The 21060-nt window shown below is 51.2% G+C and overlaps 2 protein-coding genes across 10 annotated transcripts in view; both read right to left on the minus strand.

Moving 5' to 3' along the window:
• Positions 1-15367, minus strand: part of SUN1 (Sad1 and UNC84 domain containing 1) — a 50348-nt gene extending 34981 nt beyond the window's left edge. For 2 of the 9 annotated variants that reach the window (XM_037814040.1, XM_037814037.1), the window contains exons 1-2: positions 15273-15364; positions 4055-4151 (exon numbers count right to left, since the gene is read on the minus strand). In XM_037814040.1, coding sequence (XP_037669968.1) covers positions 4055-4131 — 77 coding nt within the window. In that variant the 5' untranslated portion in view covers positions 4132-4151; positions 15273-15364. Of the gene's footprint in view, positions 1-4054; positions 4152-6035; positions 6438-15272 lie in introns of those variants that run through there. The other 7 variants (XM_037814045.1, XM_037814043.1, XM_037814042.1 and 4 more) reach the window with 5 other exon arrangements.
• On the minus strand, positions 14803-16865 carry LOC119517198 (collagen alpha-1(I) chain-like). The gene is made up of 3 exons (XM_037813767.1): positions 16720-16865; positions 15500-16629; positions 14803-15389 (listed from the first exon to the last, which is right to left on the minus strand). The coding sequence occupies exons 1-3, from the start codon at positions 16863-16865 to the stop codon at positions 14803-14805; spliced, it is 1863 nt and encodes a 620-aa protein (XP_037669695.1).
• Positions 16866-21060: the final 4195 nt, after the last annotated feature.

The raw sequence follows: 21060 nt of genomic DNA on the forward strand, positions 1-21060 counted from the left end.
GAAAAACAGGGGAAGGAAACAAACAGACAAAGGTACCCAGTGTTCTTTTTTACTTCAATTGCTCTTTTTCACTCTAATTATTATTCTTGTTATTTTTGTGTGTGTGCTAATGAAGGTGCCAGGGATTGATTTGGGTGATGAATGTACCACCATGTAATGGTACTGTAAACAATCGAAAGTACGATTTGTTTTGTATGACTGCGTGGTATGTGAATATATCTCAATAAAATGAAGATCAAAAAAAAAAAAAAAAGATGAGTGCTATGATAAAGCTAAGTACAAAGCACTACAGGAGAAGAAGGAGTTACCAACTCTGCCTTTGGGAGGCAGGTGCCAAGGGTGCTGGAGAGGAGACAGCTGAGCGTGTCCCTGGGACGAGAGAGGGAGCACGAGGCAGACAAAGGTACGCACCCACGGCAGGAGTGAAGCCAAAGGAATGTCTGCAGCACTTTGGGGGTGGCAGTGGGGGTAGGTGGGATGCCGAGGCGGCTGGAAACAAAAGTTGCAGCCTCGGCGCAGACGGTGCGTCTGTCTGCTAGGGAACGCCAGCGCTGAGGGATGGGGAGGTGGAGATGCCGTGGGGACCCTGGGAGGCACCTGCCCGGGGCAGGGGAACAGCCCACTCCTCTGGAGAAAGGACTGGGCCGCAGATTCAGAAACCGACAGTAAACCACAAGCATCTGAGAAAATTAAATGGGCTTCAGAACACTTCCACATACTTCATATTATAAACTATTTTCAGAATCATATTCTTCATAAACTTATTAGATCCACGACACTAAAAAATATGGTCAATCATTAGTAAGTTAAAAATAACTTCAAGTCATCATATGCATTTGATGCATCACATATAACTTAAAAAATAGAGATTTCTTTATATCATCACAGGAAGCCTGCCAAGATAGACTATTAAATAGGGAAAAAGTACATTAGTCTCAACCTATTTATGTTAAAACAAACTTCAAAATAAAGCCACATATTCTTAAACATACTAGATAAGGGAAAGTATAGAAAATACCTGGATGGCTCTCTTTAAACTGTTAACAGTGGCTAAGCTGGGACTGGAAGGGGGGATGACACCTGGACTTTTGGGGGACAGCACTGGGCTTGTTACCACGGAGACGAGGGAGGCAAAGAAGAGAGGGGAAGGGACCCAGCTCCCGGCTGGGCTCCAAGTCCTGAATTCTGGTCCTCGTTCTGCCAGGAAATAACTGCCTGACTTGGGAAGTAACTCTGCTTGGTGTCGGCCACTCGCAAAGGAGCTGCCAAAACGGCACCGTGTGGCTTCTCGGCAGCACGACACAAGCGCCTTCTCTGTGCCCTCAGCAGGGAACAGCCACCTTCCCAGCCAGGAGCCGACAGATCCTCAGAGGACACCAGGGCCTGCCGGGCACAGCACAGGAGGACCACGAGCCTCTGCGAGTGCTAGGATCCAATCGCTCTCCCCCTTTCTCTATAAAATGTTTGGGGAGGGAGGCACAAAATTAAAAACTGAGGTGGCCACTCGATCCAGGATTAGAGAGAACCATTAAGAAAGCAGACAAAAGACCCTAAAGGCAAACTGTAAGCTCTAATTCTTAAGAGTGTGAGGTTTTAGTTTATTTCCTATTAGTTTTGCATAGTTATTACAATCCATTGCTCTTTTTTTAAAAAAATTGCTATTTAGACGCACTTTTATAAAACAATAAAAAAAATCCCCACAATTGAAAACCAGAACCAACACCAACGCAGGTGGCAGTAAAGCTTGGGCAGGAGTGCAGTCTGTGGCCTGCAGACAAACACGCAGGAATAGCGCCCTGCCCCGCGTGCAGCTGTGGTGCAGCTCAGTGACCAGGAAGGGATGTGGGCACCCCTGGCCCCAGCTCTGCCCCGTCCAGGCTACTCATCCTCTGCCTCTTCGACTACCTCCCAGGCAGGGCCCGGCTCCTCTGCACTCTCCCCCATCCTCTTAGCGCAGAACTTTGAACAAACCCGGTCACCTCACCTCCCCCGTGGGTGACCACAGCCCTTAAACTCCCATGGCCACTGAGATGCCAGGCCCAGCCTGGCCCTGCCCACCCTCCAACTGAAGGAAGGAAGGGGCGACTGTCCTGCAATTAGCAGAGTTGCTTTCCCAATGTAGAGACCCAGGTATATGCATTTTGCTAAAATTATATTCAAAGAGGTTATAAAAGGTAAAAATAAATTACTAAGAATAACTGTTCTTATGCTCACAATACAGACAGAGGAACAGTTTTACGTGAGTGGGTCCACTCCACACCACACCACCAAAGGACTCTAACAAGTGTGCCACTGCACAAAGAGCGACAGTATCAGAAGCAGGAACAAAAACTCAATCATGAAAAAATACGGAACTTTTAAACATCCCCACCTGGGAAATTCATGATACTTTGTTAAGCATTAGGGACCCCCAACTGAATAAGCCAAGGCCTCAATCTTGGGACTTGCCCTTACGAAACCTATTTCCGCAATGGGGAAGCTAAACCTACCTATGATTAGGCCTAAGAGTCACCCCCAGAGAACCTGTTTTGTTGCTCAAATGTGGCCTCTCTCTAAGCCCAACCTGCAAATAAACTCACTACCCTCCCCCTACCTGGGACATGACTCCCAGGGATGTGCCTGGCCCTGGCACTGTGGGAGCAACAAAGCCTTCTTGAGCAAATGGGGGAAAAGAAATGAAACAAAATAAGGTTTCAGTGGCTAAGAGATTTCAAATAGAGTCGAGACGCTGTTATGGAGGTTCCTCTTATGCAAGTTTAAGCTAGATATTCCAAATTGCCATGGTATGTCATGCACCACACTCCTGAAAACCCTAAAGAATACCCAGGGATACATCTGAGACTCGATGGAAGTTTCACTCACTAAGTTTATTTTTCAGAAACTTAAAACCTCCAGATTGTTCCTATGCCAGATAAGCCCTGAAACCCACAGGTACCTGTCTCTCCCAGAACATCAACCACTTGCATCTCCCTTCCCCATAACGCTGACACCCCTTCTCAACATGCAGAAGTTAGAATGGTCATTGCACAAATATCCCTGAAGACTGAGAAAATGATCAAATGAGAGGGAGGGGTTGCAACAGAGAAGTTAAGATTCAACAAATGATTATGACTAATAAATCATTATATAGATATGTCTTTTTAGTCTCTAGTGTTAATAGAACAGCTAGAAGGAAACAACTGAAATGATGGAATTATAACCCATAGTTTGAAATTTGCTCTATAACTACTTGTTAAATTGTACTTTGAAAGTTATCACTTTTCTGCATATATGTTATATTTCACAATAAGCAATGTTAAAAAAAAAACAAACCCAACTAGTCAACGTTAGATTTGATGAATGCTGTTAAAAGCATTTTTGTAAAACACCTTCCGATTTTCTCAGTTTCAATAACATTTTTACCCTATAGATGATAACCCAAGTGAGAAATTACATGGGCAAAGTTTTCCTCGTGTGCCTTAACTTGCCAAGGATCCTGCTCAATGTTTTTCCTATCTGCCAATCGAATCCTAGCCAATCTAACAGTACATTGTCCTTTGGGATTAACCTGTAATGTTATGAGACTTCAGTTTCATTTCAATCATCCCTATCTATTTGATAAACCACAAATGTAAAGTGTAAATCAGCAACTTTTCAAACTCAAACTTGAAGCTTCATGCTTCAGTATGTTAGAGTATGAATAAAAACAGAAAACTTGGCATCTGACAGAAGTCAAGTTCTGGAAATCTTGGGCGTCCTCAAAAGGCAAAGCATTTTCCAGGTTATTTCTGTTAACTTTAAAACATCAACCCATTAATACAAATCACAAAACTCTAGTCATAACCACAGAGATGTACTCTCGAAATCACAGCCATCTTGGGTGGAGTCTGAAAGAGCAATCTGTTTGCGATGACTAATCACCAGCCACCGCCCCGTCCGCGACAGGCAGGGCAGTGTCCTCGCGTCCGCGGGCTCCGGCCGCAGCGCCGCGCTCCCTCCAGCTCGTGGCCTTCCAGCGGGGGCGGGCGGGTCTCAGTGGGCAGTGCCGTGCCCACTCACTTGTGTGTCCACTCACCTGAGTGCGTACGTGTAGCCAGTGTTCTCTGGCACACACTGAGGAGGGGTGTACAGGTGCAGCCGAGAAAAGTCCATGGTCGTGGCCTCAGATCATACTGCAGAAGGTGGAGAGAAAGCAATGCAGGCTTTTAGAAGAGAGCACACCCACCGAGGCACCCCGCCTGCTGCATCGTGAGAAGACCCCGACGCCGGGATTCAAAGCTTTGAGCCACAAAGCCAGTGCAGTTCTTTTTTTAAAAACAAGACGACTTTCCTCATAGTTACAAGTCCATGAGCATGTCTGTTGTCCTCAGTCTCCAAATAACACATCCATGCAAAAGCAACCGGGAAGGCCCAGCGCGACGGACTCAGAATCGTGAACACTGGGGCACTTTCAAAAACACACACCAAAAGTAACTCCGAAGCCCATTCAAAATTAATGTTAAAATTCCTTTAGATGTCAAAATGCTCTCATTCTTCTGAAATAAGTTTTCTGCTCTTCTCAACCAAAACACTATGAATTCTTACCCCATGGTCAGTAGGCACAGAAGACTGCCAGGTGGCACAAATGCTCACCAACACCACAGACTCGGAAAACAAGCTGCAGGATGAACGTGCTTAAAACACCGTTGACACTTGCCCTTTTCCCCAGAAGAAAACACTGATTTTCTTTTCAACTAAAAAATGTTGCATATATTGTTTCTCAGGATGACATCTAGATTTCTTTGGACTGACTCAAACTTTCCTCTGGTAAAAATATTCACACATATAGCCAAAAAAAAAAGTCCTCACAGTAGTGATGTGACTCATAAGCAGTTGCTGAAAAACTGAAAGGAGATAAAACTAAAATTAAAAGATTCCCAGGGCAAAATACTTATGTATAAATGACGGAACTGTATAAACTAAACCAAGAGTACTTCAATTCACTTTAAAAAAAAAAAAAAGTGCAAAAGTTATTTTAAAAATTAACTACCAACTAGAAAGAGAACATTGTTTGTAGCTGAAAACTTACCACACCTACTAATTTCAACAAATGCAGAACTCTTACATTTTAAAAATCATTTAAAAACGTTTCCACTGTTTTCAAGAACACCTAACTCCCCAGCCCTACTCGGAACACCATCCAGCAGGTATGATTCCTGTCTGTTTGTATTCTGTATTAATATAGACTTACATTCTTTTTGCAAATAAAATTAACTTTGATAATGTGATTTGTGTGTTGACTTTGGTTCCTTCTATAAAATGTGAATGTTAAATGAAATTATAGAGTAAAATAGTTTTCAAACAGACTATATGAAATGGTGCATGGAAAGCAGTGCCTCGCAGATGATAAACATGCAAAGGCCAGATGTAAGTATTTTGTAAAATGAAGCTACACAGCCCATGTTTTAAGTTAATGTTTTTTTCTTCTGTGTTAGCATTCCCTGAGGTAGATTTCCTCACCCCTGCCCCAAATAAAGACATAAATCCACAGTCAGACTTGGGGCTGGAGGCCAAGGCCCCACCTCGGCCCCACTCAAGGGGGTCAGGATGCCCACAAGTCAAATGCGACTCGGACACCGCGAGGACACGGGTTCCAGTGCCACCAGGACTTAGCATTTCCGAAACACTGCTCTCTATCTCCACCGGGGTCATCACTGACGACAGCGGCTCACGGAATACTAGAGCCTTCCTATCTGTATTCGAGCCCCGTGGGACCCCAGCGCCACGCACCAGCCGCAGTGCTCAAGGAAGACAGGATCTGCACCTGTAATCCAAAGAGGACTCAAACAGGCAGTAAAAAACAGACTGAAATGTTTTCAAAGACATCAGAACAGCCTGGGAAGAATCTATAATCCAACCCTTTGCAGACACATGTCCTCCCAGCTCAGGAAGCAGCCGTGCTGTCAGGAGCGCCCCGGAGATGACTCATGGCAAAGGTGGGCAGGAGCTAGAGGCCTGACGCTCAGGCCATGCCATCTCCCGCAGAGGTAACAGGAGACCCCAGGAGGCAGACCCACCTGGGGAGGGGAGCCCCCACGGCAGGGTGCTGCTGTAGGACTCGGCTCGCTGCTCCTAGCGCTGCCCGGAGAGAGCACGGATGGACGGGGAGACCTTCAGCACCGCAGAGCACAGGAGTGTCACCTCCAGGTGGAAAAAGAAGGCGCTGCCACCCCAAGCTTGCCCTTCGACCCGGTGTCTGTCGATGCCAAGGAGCAGGCAAATGAGAGCGCCAGCAGAGGCAGAGGCCATCAGCTCAGGCTGCAAACTCTGGTTTCAAACTTAAGGGATTAAGTGTCTTTACAAATATGCACACCTGAAAGAAAACCTCCTAGCCTGTTTCTCCCGTGATCCCATTTAGGGTTTACACTACACGATGTAACGTTTAATGATATGGAAATGATGAATATATAAAATGCAGTTTTTGTTCTTGAATACTTTGGTCAAATACTGGATTTTAGTCCTACCAGTACTTACAACTTTAGTCTTCACTATTTAAAACAACTGTACTAATCTAGTAATAATCTAGAAAACATTATCTAAAAAATCTCAAAAATCACAGGTCAAATGGGGATAAACACCAGGAGCGCTTCAAGCAAATGGCTCAAACCAAAAGGACAAAACAAAACTATGATTCTTAAGAAAACGGGTGCACAGCCTTTCCCAGGACAGCGGGGAAGGATCTGGGAAGGCCCCTCCCACAAGCCCCGCCCCTCCCACAGGCCCCGCCCCCTCCCGATGAACCCTCTGGCGTCCACCCAACCGCCCAGGTGAGGCTGGCTGAGCTGCAACTGTCTCCACTGACCTTTAACCAGGAGGGAGGGGAGGGTTATTTTCAAATGCAGCTAAACTACAATCTAGCACTTCATTTATCTTTCCATTGCAAATAAGAATTACCTCTTTTAAAAACAAATCCCACGTCCCCTTTAGAAATTAATCCTAAATTCTAACATGATTACTTTCACTACATCTTTATCTTTTTAAGGCTAAATAACATGGAGACACGTTCATTAGTTATTTTGTCTATAGATTTTTTTAAAAAATCATTAATAGGGTCAGAAACAAATGTTTTCCAAAGACCAGCCCAATGTAATTACTTCTACAACCTAATAAACAGGAATTGCTATTACAAATCTAACTTCATTTTGATAAAGCAAAGTATTTGTTTAGTTATGCTGAGGATTTAGACTCAGTGACTGGAAATTCCTTAAAAATGAACTAACAATTTTAAAAAAATAACTAAAAGACAATTAAATGCAATACATGATGCCGGACAGGATCTAATGACGGAGGAGAAAAGGCCCAAAAGGACATCACTGGGACTTCAGAAAAATGGGAATACAGACTGCAGGTTTTATGTCAATATCGGAGTTCTTGAACTTGATAACTGCACTTGAGGTGGAAACATAAGGAAATATCCTTGTTCTTAGGAAATGGACCTGAAAGTATTATGTGTTCAAGGAGCATGATGCCCTCAAATGCTTAGAAAAGTGATAAACACATACACAAACAGACATGTACATTGATGGACTGACAGGTAGAACGATACAGCAAATGCAGCAAATGTTAAAATGGGTGGATCTGTGTATCTGGAGGCATAGGAGTGTGCTGGAGTTCTCTGTATGGGTTTTGTATTATTTTTGCAACTGTCTTGTAAGTTTGAAATGATGTCAAAATGAAAAGTTTACCCAAAAAATTAGTGGTTTGTTTAAAACAGCAAATCAGAAATAAATGACTATAACCTAAAAAGGTATGAAAAGGGCTTTCCAGTATGCTACATATTTATATATATTTATACATACACACACACATATATACTTAAATATACACTTTTTAAAAACTTCTAGAAAATACCACAGTACACTTACTAGCAAATTGTGGAAATGGGACTTCTAATTTTCACTTAATTCATTCTGTACTGTTTGAAATTTTTTTTTAAAAGAACAGGTATTTGGCTTTTAATTTATACTAACCCAATAAATATTATTTTCAAGCAAAAAGAAAGTTGTTGTCACTGTGAAGCAGTGTAGTGTGCAGATCCTGGCTGGATGAGCCTGTGCAGTCCCGAAGGTGCAGAGCCCGGCACCTGCAGAAAACACTCTCCAAAGGCCTCGGCGCAGCAGCTCGTCTACACCGAGAGCCAGCCCAGATGAGGCAGTCCCGCCCCGGTCCTTTGCTTGCCTTGGAAATGACCACACAACAGGAAGAGATGTAGGCTGGGTGAGTCTGTTTACATCAGGAAAGCAGCTCTGGGTTTTAGGAGAATCCTCACTTCCACGTGAAGACACACCCTCATCAAAACCCCACTTCCTCTCGCAGCGATATTTATCCTGGTGTTTCAGTAAAAGCCCAAGGCCAGTATTTATTCTGTATGCATTAAGGTAAAGGTCTTTCTCATTAGAACAGAGAAGGCATGGATTATATAATTTCAATGCATTTTCTTCAAATCTAGAGTGCACTGAATTTCCTGATCCCTAATGCAATTAGGAGGACTGCCCTCCAGGAAGCCTTTCGGAAAGAACTGGCCGAGGGCAATCAAGCTGTCCCCGTCCCTGTCACAGTGTCCCTCCCTAACACCGGTGCACTGCACACTGCGGTTGTTCAGCTCTGCAAGTCTGAGAGGTGAAGAGCCGACTGCTGTGATTTGCATTTCTTTAATGATCAATGCCTTCAAGTGTCTCAGTCATGAGGGGTGTTTTTTATTATTGCTTCACAGGCCACAGCGCAGAAGGATGTTACCCTAAGGCTGGGGGCACGTCCCCATCTGTCATCTAGCGAGGCTGGGGCAGACTCTGGCTGCACTGTCCAGTCTTGCCCCAAGTTTCAGGCCTCGCTTACAAAGGCCTTCCAGAACCGAGACCGGAAGGCGGCGGTGTTCCACCCCTCACTGTTCGGTTTCTACAGTTCAAGCTCTTTGCAGTTTATTTGATTCACCTGGAATTTATGTTTGTCTATAGTGAAGTAGGCACCGATTTTCTTGCCCGCTGAACATTTCCACCTGGGTCACCCACAGGCAACTCATACCCAACGTGCCCAAACCGAACCTGCTTTCTCAGCCCAGAGACCTGCCCTCCTCCCCCGTTTCTCAGTGAGGGCGGTGCCGCTCCCCACGGGCCCCAAAGCCCTTGTCATTCTGCTCACGGAAGCCACCAGCCCTCCGCCCGGGCCATCCCCACCCCGGCCACCCCCACCACGCCACCTCTGGCTGGCCTCCTGCAAGGGAGTCTATTTCTCTCTCTCCAGCCTGCCCCTCCTCTAGAAAATTACCAGAATGATCCGTCTCTAAGACATCTGACCAGCGGCTCCCTGCGGAGGGGTGCAGGCCAAGCTTCTGAGCACACAGGCCAGGTCCAGTGGCCCTCCCCCTCCATCCCCAGCCCCTTCCACCCAGAACCCAGAACCCCACTGAAGGACACTGGCCTGCAGGTCACTCCCGTCCCCACCCACCTGGTCTACTCCACCCCAAACTCTGAGGTTCCGCTCTGCTCTGGGATGTCTCTTGGACCCACCTCCACTCCCCCACTGTGACCGGTCAGGGTCCCCGTATCCATCAGCTAACACAGGTCCTCTCCAGAGAGGCCTGAACTCGGTGAGGTCAGAGCTGTGCTCGCTCCTGTGTGGATCTAGAACTCACCTGTGGACAAGCGAACACTCTGCAGAGCCCTAAAGAAGCAGGAGAGCTAATTCCTTTACACCTTACTTGCCTGGGCATGAAGCTGAAAATACTTTGAGCTCTCTCTGCACCTCGGGAAAATCATGCCCAAAGTGAAGTAAGAATTCACAAAGGCAGTAAGGTCATGTGCCTTTGGTCCTTCTTTATTCCTTCTCATCGTGGACACAAAACACTTCTTGTATTTCCTCATCTAATCATCACAGCTAGGTCAGCTCTGTTTCATTTCCTAATTGGGAACAGTTAGGAACAGCAATCACAGGATTTTACTGGTACTGTAAACATAAACAGTTAATCCATACATTTTCTACATCCTCCTTTTAGTGCTCTGTCCTCCCAAATAGCAGGTTAAAGGTGACTGCTTCCAAGTTTGTCAAGGTTTGTAGCATAAAGAACGAGGAAAGAAATTACTAAATTGATCTGTTTTTCATATTCTAGCGTAGCTCACACCTTCCAATATTAATTAAAAATAAACAGAATGACTAAGAACAAAACAAAGCAACCAGAAAAATACTGCCTTGTTTTCAAACTAAACATACCCCTGGGGAGAGCTGTCTCACTCCCCACTGAGAATCGTGATTGCCGAATTGCCACTACTGAAGCTGGTTCCTGCCGTTTCACTCTGCACAAACGTCACGTAGATCTCATCTCCTAACCTGAACTATCCAGTCTATGACCATTCACGGTGTGCTCTATGCCAACAAAATGAACCACAAAGCCCCAACACGACAAGCATGCTTAATTACAGACATGATTAGAACTGCAGAACCAACAAATGAACAAGTGACTTAATGAAGTAGATTCAATTAAATATCTGATTTAAGTAATAATGATAAGCAGCAGCATGTTCCTTTTTTTCACCTGCCAGTTGCTAGTTTAGTTTTGGCCCAAGGAAAGCAAACTGTCGCTAACACAGGTCTAGTCTCCTCTATGTGTAAATCAAGTGGGGAGAGCAGCCCAAATCAGTAATGAGTTCCCGACTTAGGAAGTGAGACGAAAAGGAGCAGTGTTTCAGTCGGTCGGGAGCTCCCTCCCATCCTGCCCTCAAACCCAGGCCGGGAAATCCCTCCTCCCCAAGTCCTGGCCACTGGGCCACTCGCCTGAACGGTCCTGCAGTTCCTTGGCTCTCGCCCCACCTTGAAGTGCTTAGGTCAGGGCTAGAGTTACAACCCTGAAGGCGGTTTCATCCCGTCACCACTTCTACTACTGCTGAAAATGCTATCTCGCATTTATTGTAAGTAAATTCACATTGACTTTATTTTCAACTTCTGGAAACACCATAAAACTGGGTAATCAGGAAACCATCTGATCATCATAAATTCAGGATGGGGAAACACTGCTTATGAGCTGAAAACACACGCCACTAAATATCAACATTCTTTTGAAATAGGTCATTCAGGAATTTCCGGTTAAATACGGTGTATTCGACATAGATGTTAGCTTCCACTATCTTCCAGACACCCATATTAAAAGAGAAGAAAGGAAGAAAAGACAAAGCAAGAAAATCTTGGAAACTACAAAGCAAACAAATGCATGAAAACTGAATCACCAAACCAGAAAAAGCTTAGTCCTAAGTTTACAATGGGGAACACTGAGAAATAATCCAGTTTTCATCACGCAACCTCATGGAACCATAAAAGGCTCAAGAATTAGTGGGGCCCATTTACCTTTGTAAGTGAGCATGGAGAATGGAGCCAAATACAGGAGGAACCTGTGTTCAAAGTCTGTTTAAGAGGCAGTTTGCCAAAACCGCTGGATCATCTCAACACATACAGAAAAAGCAGCTGAGCAAACCCAACACTCTTTCATGACAAAAACACTCCACAAGCTAGGAAGAGAAGGAAATTCCTCAACACGATAAAGGGTGTCTATAAAACACCCAGAGCTAACATCATATTCAGTGGTGAAGGACTAAAAGCTTTCTCCCGACATCAGGAACAGGACAAGAATGCCCACTTTTGCCACTGCTATTCAACACTGTACTAGAAGTTCTAACCAAAGAAAGGCATCCAAATTGGAAAAGAAGAAGTAAAATTATCTCTATTCACAGATGACATGATCTTATATATAGACAATCCTAAAAAATTCACCAAAAAAAAAAAATTTAGTAAATAAACAAATTCAGCAAAGTTGCAGGTTATAAAGTCAATCTGCAGAAATCTGTTGTATTTCTATACACAAGCCATGAACAACTCAAAAATGAAATTAAGGAAACGATTCCATTTACAAGAGCATCAAAAAGAATAAAATACTTAGGAACAATTTAACCAAGGAGGTGAAAGACTTGTACAATGAAAACTACAAAACTCTGATGAAAGAAGTTAAAGACAACCTAAATAAATGGAAAGACATCTCGTGTTCATGGATTGGAAGACTTATACTGTTAAGATGTCAATACTACCCAAAGACATACAGATTTAATGCATTACTTACCAAAATCCCAACAGCCTTTTTATAGATATGGAAAAGCCAATCCTAAGATTCATATGGAATTGCAAGGGACCCCAAATAGTCAAAACAATCTTGAAAAAGAAGAATGACATTGGAGAACTCACACTTCCCGATTTCAAAACTTATTACAAAGATACAATAATCAAAAACATAAGGACAGACATAGAGGTAGAGATCAGTGGAACAGAACTGAGGGTCCAGAAATAAACCCATATGTTTTTGGTCAACTGATTTTCAACCAGGGGGTCAAGACCATTCATTGAGGAGAGAGCAATTTTTTCAATGAATGGTGCTGGGACAACAGATGCAGGGATAAACAAATGTGGTCTATTGGGTACAATGGAGAACATTCAGGCTACAACATGGGGAACCCCTGAAAACACTAGGTCAAGTGAAGGATTCAGACACAAAAGGCAATTTACATGAAATGTCCAGAACAGGCAAATCCAGAGACAGAAAGCAGATCAGTGGTAGCCAGAGGCTGGGGACTGGGGAGAATGGGGAGTTACTGCTAAATGAGTCTGGTTTTGGTCTGGGATGATGATGAAGTTCTGAAAGTAGACAGTGGTGACGGCTGCACAACAGTGTGAAGGTACTGAATGCTACTGAATAGTACACTTTTTTATGTTACGTGTATTTTACCACAAACACAAAGCAACAAAAAAAGGGAAGCAGCCAGCCACCAAGTACCACCACTCCTGCCTCCCCAAGCAAGGCTGGAGGGTGGGAGCAGAGAGGAGGGAGCACGGCGCAGCTGCAGGCTGCCATCCTGGAAAGGAGGGCTGATGAGAGCTTCCTGACTGTTCCCCAGGGCGCCGGCCACACTCTTCCACTCAACTTCTAGAATAAGGTGGGAGGTCAGAAAGCTTTTCTCTAAAAAGCCCAATAAATCTAAAAAGTCCAATAAAAAGGCCCTACAGATAATGACACTGGGGGTTCCTTAAGGAAACCCAACCAGCCCTGTCATCCTCCAGTGAGGAGACGAGAGTCTGCAGTGTCCAGCCACTGGTCACCCGACATCTGAGGGGAGTCAGAGGCCTGACAAGGCAGAAGAGTGAGAAGACACTGCATTTCTGAAACAAGAACATGTTGCTACTCTTAAAATTTTTAGAGGACAGAAAAATAGAACCCTGAGAAATTTAAAATATGACACCCAAAATAAAATTCTAATTGGATGAGTAGAAAGAAAAGATTGAGGAAATCCTGAGTGTCCAACAAAGTGGATGAAAACAGACACTTCTGAACACTGAAGATTCAGGGAGCACAGAGGTTAGAGATGAAGAGCCAGAGAGCATCCTCGGGCTGGGAAGACAACAGAGACGGGCTTTCCCAGCTGCCAACAGCGTCTCCCCTATCGCCTGATTGTGAGAGAGAGCTGAAGACGTTAACACGTGCAAGGATCTCAAATTTTCCCACAGGCCTGGAGGGAAGGCCTGCCCGACATGGGTTTAGATCCTTCCACGTGTAACCCAGAGGCTGAGACCCCACGAGACCCCAGGCCTCTGACACAGGCCCAGGATGAAGCAGCACAGCATCTGATGGTCCCTACCATACAGCTTCAGGGTGCACCTCTCAGTGCACCTCTCAGCAACTGATGAGACAGGATTTAACAAAGAATTACAAATACTGAATCTTTATATAAATTTTTTTTTTAAGCGACTAGGGTATTAGAAGAGCTAGAAAGAAATAACTGATGTGGTGGAACTGTAACGTTAACATGCTTCAAAATTTGCTCTATAGCTACTGGTTAAATTGTACTTTGAGAGTTACCACATTTCTGTCTAGATATTATACTTCACAATAAGCAAATAACTGAAATGCTGGAACTGTAGCCCATAACATTCTTTGAAATTTGCTCTCTACTTGTTAAATCGTACTTTGAAAGTTATCACTTTTCTGTGTATATTTCACAATAAAAAAATGTAAAAAAAAAAAAAATTTTTTTTTAAAAGGCGCACCTCTGCTCAGAAGCACCAGGAAAGCCATTCGAGGGGCTTCGGACACTAAAGCTGCCTAAGGCTGCTGGAACAGCAGGAGAAAACGTGGGAGTCACTCGGTTCTCTGAGGCTAGAACATGCGGGGTCAAGATGACCCTTCAAACTCGGAGCCAAGGGACCCCCTAGGTCAGACTGCAGACCCCACCCTGCATCCCTGGGTACCTGGGTGACCACGCGGATTAGGCCTGAACCAGTGAGACGCTGCAAAAGCAGCCCTGCTGGGGGCCTCTTGGGGACCACGCTGGGAGCCAGTCCTCCGCCCGAAAAAGGATGAAGTGTGGCCAGAACCACACCAGGGAAATGCTCCCTTTCTTGAACGCCGAAAGAGGGCCACGAACGGGACGTAAAACGTGCACAGCAAACCACCCTCCAACTTCTCAAGCGGGAGCGGTAAAACATTTACGGGCGCCTGTCGGAGCAGACGCGCCACTCCCTCCGCGGACAGGCGCGCCCGGTGCGTGCGCTCCAGAACTACGCGCAAACAAGCAGCGAAGTCACCGCCCACCTGCGGGTGCCGGTTCTTGCAATTACGAAGGGGACACCCCGGCGTACGGAGTACTCGAGAGCAGGACTTTCAGGTGCAGACGCAGCTCTGGAAGCAGCCGCGCTGCCGGCCACCATCCGGGGGGCCGCGGGGGGCTAGGGGCGGCCGCGGTTCGGTCGGCCCCGCTAGGGAGCAACCGGTGCGCGTCGCACCGAGGAAAGGGTGCTGACCGGGGGCGCAAGGCTCCGCGAGGCGTCCCCGGGGATCCGCGAGGGGTCTCCGGGGGTGCCCGGGTCCGCCCGGCCTCCTGCAGGAGCGCGGACGCTGGGGAGGGGCCGCAGGGGCCAAGCGCCCCCGCAGGTGCAGCGCGCACAACCCACAGGGCTGCAGGCCCGACGCGCCCACGGGGGCCGGACACACGGACGGGCCGGGGGCGCGGGGCCCAGGTGGGGGGACCCCGGCCCGAGCCGCCCTCTGAGGGGCCGAGCGCGCGGGCTGCGGGCCGGGGGCGGCGGCCGTTGGAAGCCCGGGGGCCCGTTCCGCCTGTCCCCGGCTCCCCCGCCGCCCGCGGCTTCTCCGCGCAGCCCCCGGCCCGCAGCCCGCCGCGAGGAGCCGCCTGGACCAAGGGCCGGCCCCGGCCCGCCTCGGAGCTCACCTGCCCTCGCGCCGCCGCCGCCGTCGCCGCCGCCGCCCGAGGCCTCCTCGGCACCGCCAGGCCCAGCCTGCAGAGATGACCGTGCTGGCGCTAGCCAATCGCATGCCGGGGCCGGGGCTGGGGGCGGGACCAACGTGGCTTCCGACCACTCCCGAGCGCACCGTCCCAAAGCCTCCCCGGCCAATAGCGAGGCGGCCTGCTGGAGGGGCACTCGGCCAATCGCGCACCGCTCCCGGGCTCGGGGGCGGGACCAACGTGACCTCCGATCATTCCGGAGAGCGACACCCTCCACTTCTTAGCCAATGGCGAGGCAGCTTGCGTAGGGCTCGGCCAATCCCGCTCTCGGAACTCGCGGAGGGCGTGGGGGTGGGGCTGGGCCCCCCGGGAAGGGGTGGGCGGGGCTCCCGAGTCCGGTCGGCTCAGGCCCGCGGGCCGCTCGTCCTCCCAGGACCCCCCCGACCCCCACCTGGCCGCCGCCTCCGTGGCGCCTCCCCCTGCGACCCCCCAGGGCACACGGCGGCCCTCCACGGCGGGCCCAGCTGCCTGGCACTGGCCTCCCTCCCCCCTGCCTAGACCCCCGCTGGCGCCCCGGCGCTCCGAGGACGAACCCCGACCCCGCCTGCGCCTGCCGCTGCTCTGCGCACGCGCGCCCTCCCCGCCCAGCCCCGCCCGCGGGTCCCCTGGTGCGCGCAGGCGCCGTCCCCGCGCCCCGCGGCCTCCTCCCGGCCTCACGCCCTTTGGGTCGCTCTGCGCCCCGCATCCCGGCCGTGGGCTCGCGGGGCCTCCTGTGGTCAGCAGCCGAGGGGCGAGGGGCGGCGCTGGGGCCCCGCTTTCCGTGCGGTGCTGAGGGTGCCGGCCCTCCCCGCGCCCCAGGCGCCCCGGCTGCGGGAGACTCGGGGCCGCCGACAGCCAGGCCCTGGGAGGGGCGGGAGGGTTCGGAGGGTCGGAGGCAAACGAGGTGACAAGGTACGTGGAGGCAGCGGCAGAGCTGCGCCCCGGCCCCTCGGCGACGGGAGCCCGCGGTCCCCCTCTCCGCCCGGCGCGGGGTAACTGCCCCTCCCGGCCCCCGGGCGGAAGCCAGCAGCGGGTCTGGGGGCCGCAGGGCGCCTTGGAGGCCGCGAACGCCGAGGGCGGGCCCAGCTCCCCGGGCGGCCGTGGCCTTCCCTCCGCAGCTCCTGAGCGAGCGCAAGAACGACCCGCCAAGGACCCAGGCCCCAAGGCCTCGGGCCTCTTGCTGGGCTTCCAGGCGGGGTGCAGGGTCCCGGCTGCAGAGGAGCAGGCAAGGAGACGGGCTCGGGCTCCTCTGCTGGGGGCAGACCCGCAGCGGGCACGGCGGCCACGGAGGGCGGCTCGCGGGCTGTGGGGGTTCACGGCCGTGGATCACACGGCGGGCGAAGGGGACGCGTCAGGGAGCTGGACGGTCCCCGCTTGGGGCAGCCACTCCCACGGCGCTGGCCAGGCCCAGCGGGGCGAGGGGCTCTCCTCGGGCTGCCCCCACGGAGAAGCAGGTGCGGCCTGGTGCCCGTCCCAAGGCCAGAGAGGCCCACGGGGTCCCGCAGGGCTCCGCGAGTCAGCTCCTTCCACGGCTGCCATCTTCCCCTTCACACTTGGAAAACCCCACATCCACCTGCAGAGGACGAGGGGTTCTGTCCTCCCGTCCACCCACCACCCACCTCCAGACCTAGCAGCTGAGGGAGTTGCTGGGAGAGGCAGGGGAGAGGCTGGAGGGGCAGCCGTTGGGGGCAGCTGAGCTGAGAGCCGTGGGGCCGGCTGCCCCGGGCTCAGGCGTTTCCAGGTCCCTGCTCGCTGGGCTCAGTCTTGAGGCTTCATTCTGCCCGTCTGAGGTCCCTCCGATTTTCACATCCTTGCTTTGGCACATCCTCGAGCTGTGTGACCTGGGGCAGTTCACCGGCCTGTCTGTCTCGGTCGGCTCCTCTGTGAGCCGGGGCTGAGGGTGGGTTGGCCTCTTAGGATTGAGTGTGGTTTGGAGTGTTGGCTCCTGAGTCGAGAAACCCGGGTGCTGTTGTCAGTTGAACATCTGTGTCCTTGTCCCCAGAACCCGTGACTGTCACCTCACAGGACACAGGCAGTGACAGGGTTGAGAGGAGGACGTATCGCATTTTGTGAATACCCCGGTGGGCTCTGACCCCAAGGATGAGTGGTGGAGGGGGATCTGAGAAACACCTGGACGAGAAGGCACAGAGGGGCCGCGTGGCCAGTGGGGCAGCCGGGGGGGGGGGGGGGGAGGCGGCGAGGGCTGTGCCGGCCCCAGAACCAAGAGAGAATAAATCCCTGCTCCCTCCTCACAGGGCCCTGAGAATCTCACACATCCTGAAGATCCCCTGCTCCGTGTCCTTAGAAAGACTCACCCGAAGACAATAACAGGCACGTTCCCGCCACCGCTGTCAGAGCCCAGCCCCGGACGGCCACAACCTCCGCAGCCTCGGGCCCCGAGCACCCTGCCCCGACCGTCCCCTTCAGCTCCCAGCCCATTGGGCTCTCAGTCCCGTCCACTGACCCACCGGGCCGCACAGTCCTCGGCTCCCTCCGGGCCGGCCGCCGCCCTCACACCGTCCCTGCCCCTGCCTGCAGCGGGCCCCGAGGCGGCTTCCGTGGCGGCTGGCAACACTGCTGGCCTGTCCACTCCCCTTTCCTCCTGGACAGTCGTTTCACTTTCTCCTCACACCCCAACACCTTCTCTCCCACCCTCAGCCGTTGACCTCGCTTGCTCCCTTCACTGAAAACAACCAGAAGCATTGCAAAGGGAGCGGCCAGGGACCTGGTGTGCCAAGCTCTCTGCCCGGGACGAGCTGACCTGCCTCCACTCCGGCCGTGCCCTCCATGGTGAACTGGTGCCGTCTCTGCGCCTCCAGCAGTCTCCCCTCTTGTTCCTGCATCACTGGTGTCCCCCTCTACCGGGTCATTCCCATGGGCACAGAAACATGTGCTCCATCTCCTGACCTGAAGTCCACACCTGCAAACTAGAGGAGACGTGGAGCTGGTGAGGACCCCTGCCTCTGACTTCTGTTCCTTCCGGGCCTCGTGGCCGGGGCCACACCGGGCAGTCAGGAGCCCGGGCCAGGGCAGCACAAGGGCAGACGGGAGGCGGCGGAACGAAGGCATGGGGTCCACACCCACACGGCTGCCCTGGGGTCTCGGCAGTTCACAGGGAGAATGGGAGAAGCAGGCTATGCTGGGCACCATCCACCTTCAGTTACAAAGCAGAAACAACCTGGTTAAACAGGGAAGTGGAGCCAGACGCTGTGAGGGGCCCCGGGACACAGGGCGGGGAGCCAGGCTGTGCCTTCCCACAGGTTGGACACTACAGATAAGGGCCTGGGGTAACACTATTGCCACGTTACACTGGGATTACCGATGGCGTGGATAGGGAGAAAAGTTAGGACTCACCGCCCAGTTTTACTGCTGCTGATGGTGTAGGACTTCTTGGCTGCGGTCGCAGTTGACTCGTCTGGGGGAGGGTGGCGGCCGGTTGCTAAATCCTAGGCTCCCAGGATTGCTCCGAGGGTACCGGCGGCGGGGGCTCTTTCCCGGAGGCGAGGGCGAGGCGGGGGACTTGGCCAGGTCCCCGGCGGGAGGCGTGCAAAGTATGGAGGGCGGCGAGAAAGGAACAGGCGGGACACGTTTCTTTTAGGATGAAGAAAACCAAGAGAGAGAGAGTTTATTAGGGGAGAGTACAAGCTTATATCGGGCGGTTTAGAGGGCGGGGTAGCTGTAGGGGTTAAAGGCTTGGATTGGTTCTGAGAGAGCGCGGAGGTTGATTGAAAAGGGGCGAGAGTTGCTCCGGTAACGGTGTCTGGCAACAATGTATGCGCACTGGTGGTAATGGGAGTTGCACCGGCAACGGGGAGTGTCTGGGCAAGATAAGGGGGTGGGGAAAACGCGGTTCCCTCCGGCAAGCCTCCCCTAACAGTGTTATTTTGGGTGAGGAAACGGGGCCTGCCTCCGGCCTCACTTTCCCAGGCCCGGGGGGCTGCGGAGGGCGCTGTCGCCCGTGCCCACCACCCTCCCCAGGGGCTGATCAGGTCCCGCAGCCCAGGCCCGCCAAGTTGAAGCACGTAATCAGTGTCCCGCATTTCCCCCTTCTTTTCTAATTAAAGGAAGAAGCTTACCGGAGAGGTCCGCTAAGGGATGAGGGAAGGGGGAGGCCGGGGAGGGGAAAAGGGGTTGACGGTGGTTCAGTGAGGCTGGAGCTCGGCGTTGGTGTGGCGCCCGGGCGCTCGACAGGGGCCTTGCTGCTTGCGGGATGGACGAGGGTGGGGGGTTTAAAGTTGGAGGTTCAGAGAAGCTGGAGCTCGAGGTTGGTGCGATGTTCAGGCGATCGAGAAGGGCCTCGCGGTCAGCGGGTTGACCGGTGGCGGTGAGGTCGCGGAGGGTTGGTTGTCATCTCGGAGTAGGGAGCGTCAGAGGTGGCGAGTCGCTGGTACTGGACTTGCACGAACGAGGAAAAAATAGCATCCGTTTGTTTCCTTACAAGCTGGACAATTCTGCGGATAATGTAGGGTCCTAAGGTGAGAGCTAGAATAATCATTAGTAGGGGGCCGAGGAGAGGGAGAAGGTATGGGAGGAGGGGGGTAAAGATGTGGGACCAATAGCTGGTGGCTTCACGGTCTTTTTTGCGTTGTTCCAGTCCCTCTCGGACCTTTTTTAGGTTGTCCTCGGTGAGACCTGTGGAATTGGCATATACACAGCACTCTTCTCCTAGGGCGGCGCAGAGGCCTCCTTCTTTGAGGAGGAGAAGGTCGAGACCTCGGCGGTTTTGGAGCACGACCTCAGAGAGGGAATTGACAGAATTTTTAAGATGGGAAATAGCGTCTTGTAGGTGACGAATGTCCTCGTCAACAGCCGCCCGGAGGTGAGTTAGGGCGGAGTCTTGACTGGCTAATGCAGCGATTCCGGTGCCAGCGCCTGCAAGACCTAGGAGGGAGGCAATCGTGAGGACGGTGATGGGCTCTCGCTTTTGCAGTGGGGCAGAAGCTGCAGTTGTTTCCAGGCGGAGGAAGAAGTCTTCCTCGCTGTGGTATAGGACCCTAGGGATGAGGACAATTAGGAGGCAAGTTTCATTAGTTGTATTGAGGGTTTGCACATTAAGGCAGGGGGTAAGCCCTGTAGAGGAGCAGAGCCATTGGGAGGAGTTATGAGGAATGAGAAATTTTGCAGAGCTGCTGGGAGATGAGTAGTCGGCGCAAGCTGTGAGGTTGGGAGAGTTACTTGAGCGAGGGCGGATGCACTTTCCTGTAAAGGAGACTGAATGAAAGGTTAGGGGGACGGCAGAGGTATTCCAATTGCATTCCGAGGGGCTGTCCTCTGTGTTTTCTGAAAAGGAGAGGTTGGAGGCAATTGGTTCATACAGGGGGGAGGAAGTGGAGAGGCAAAGCCAACAAGAGGAGGTAAGATTAGGGTTGGAGGAATTCACTGAGGTGAAGGCCGCTTGGATAAGGCCGAGGAGGGGAGAAGAGTAGCGAGAGGAGTAGCAAGAGGGGGGTAGAGGAGGTCGGGGTGGTGGGGCTGGCGATGCGTTGTTTGCAGCCGAGGTATGGTTTTCGGGTGTGCTGCTTGTACTCGAGGTGCGGCTGGGGGGCTGTGGAAAAAGGGGGTTAATGATTTGGTTGGGACTTATGCCAGAGGGTGTTTTTAATGCAGTATTTTGGCCTGGTTGGTTTGCAGCCTCTTTTTTTATGAGAATATGCGTGGGAAGGGGCCACTGCTCCACCCATATAGGTTCCTCAGTATCCCACTGCAGAGGAACGGGCGCTGGAGGTGTTAAACG

The sequence above is a fragment of the Choloepus didactylus genome, chromosome 21 (assembly GCF_015220235.1).
Source record: "Choloepus didactylus isolate mChoDid1 chromosome 21, mChoDid1.pri, whole genome shotgun sequence".
Classification (NCBI taxonomy): domain Eukaryota; kingdom Metazoa; phylum Chordata; class Mammalia; order Pilosa; family Megalonychidae; genus Choloepus; species Choloepus didactylus.

What these genes read in the sequence shown, in the direction of transcription:
- LOC119517198 (XM_037813767.1), bottom strand. Translation starts at nt 16,865, where the DNA reads ATGGCAGCCGTGGAAGGAGCTGACTCGCGGAGCCCTGCGGGACCCCGT. An exon ending in CGCTGGGCCTGGCCAGCGCC is followed by an intron (nt 16,630 to 16,719) that starts GTGGGAGTGGCT and finishes GAACCCCCACAG; the next exon opens with CCCGCGAGCCGCCCTCCGTG. An exon ending in CGCCCCCGAGCCCGGGAGCG is followed by an intron (nt 15,390 to 15,499) that starts GTGCGCGATTGG and finishes TCCCGCCCCCAG; the next exon opens with CCCCGGCCCCGGCATGCGAT.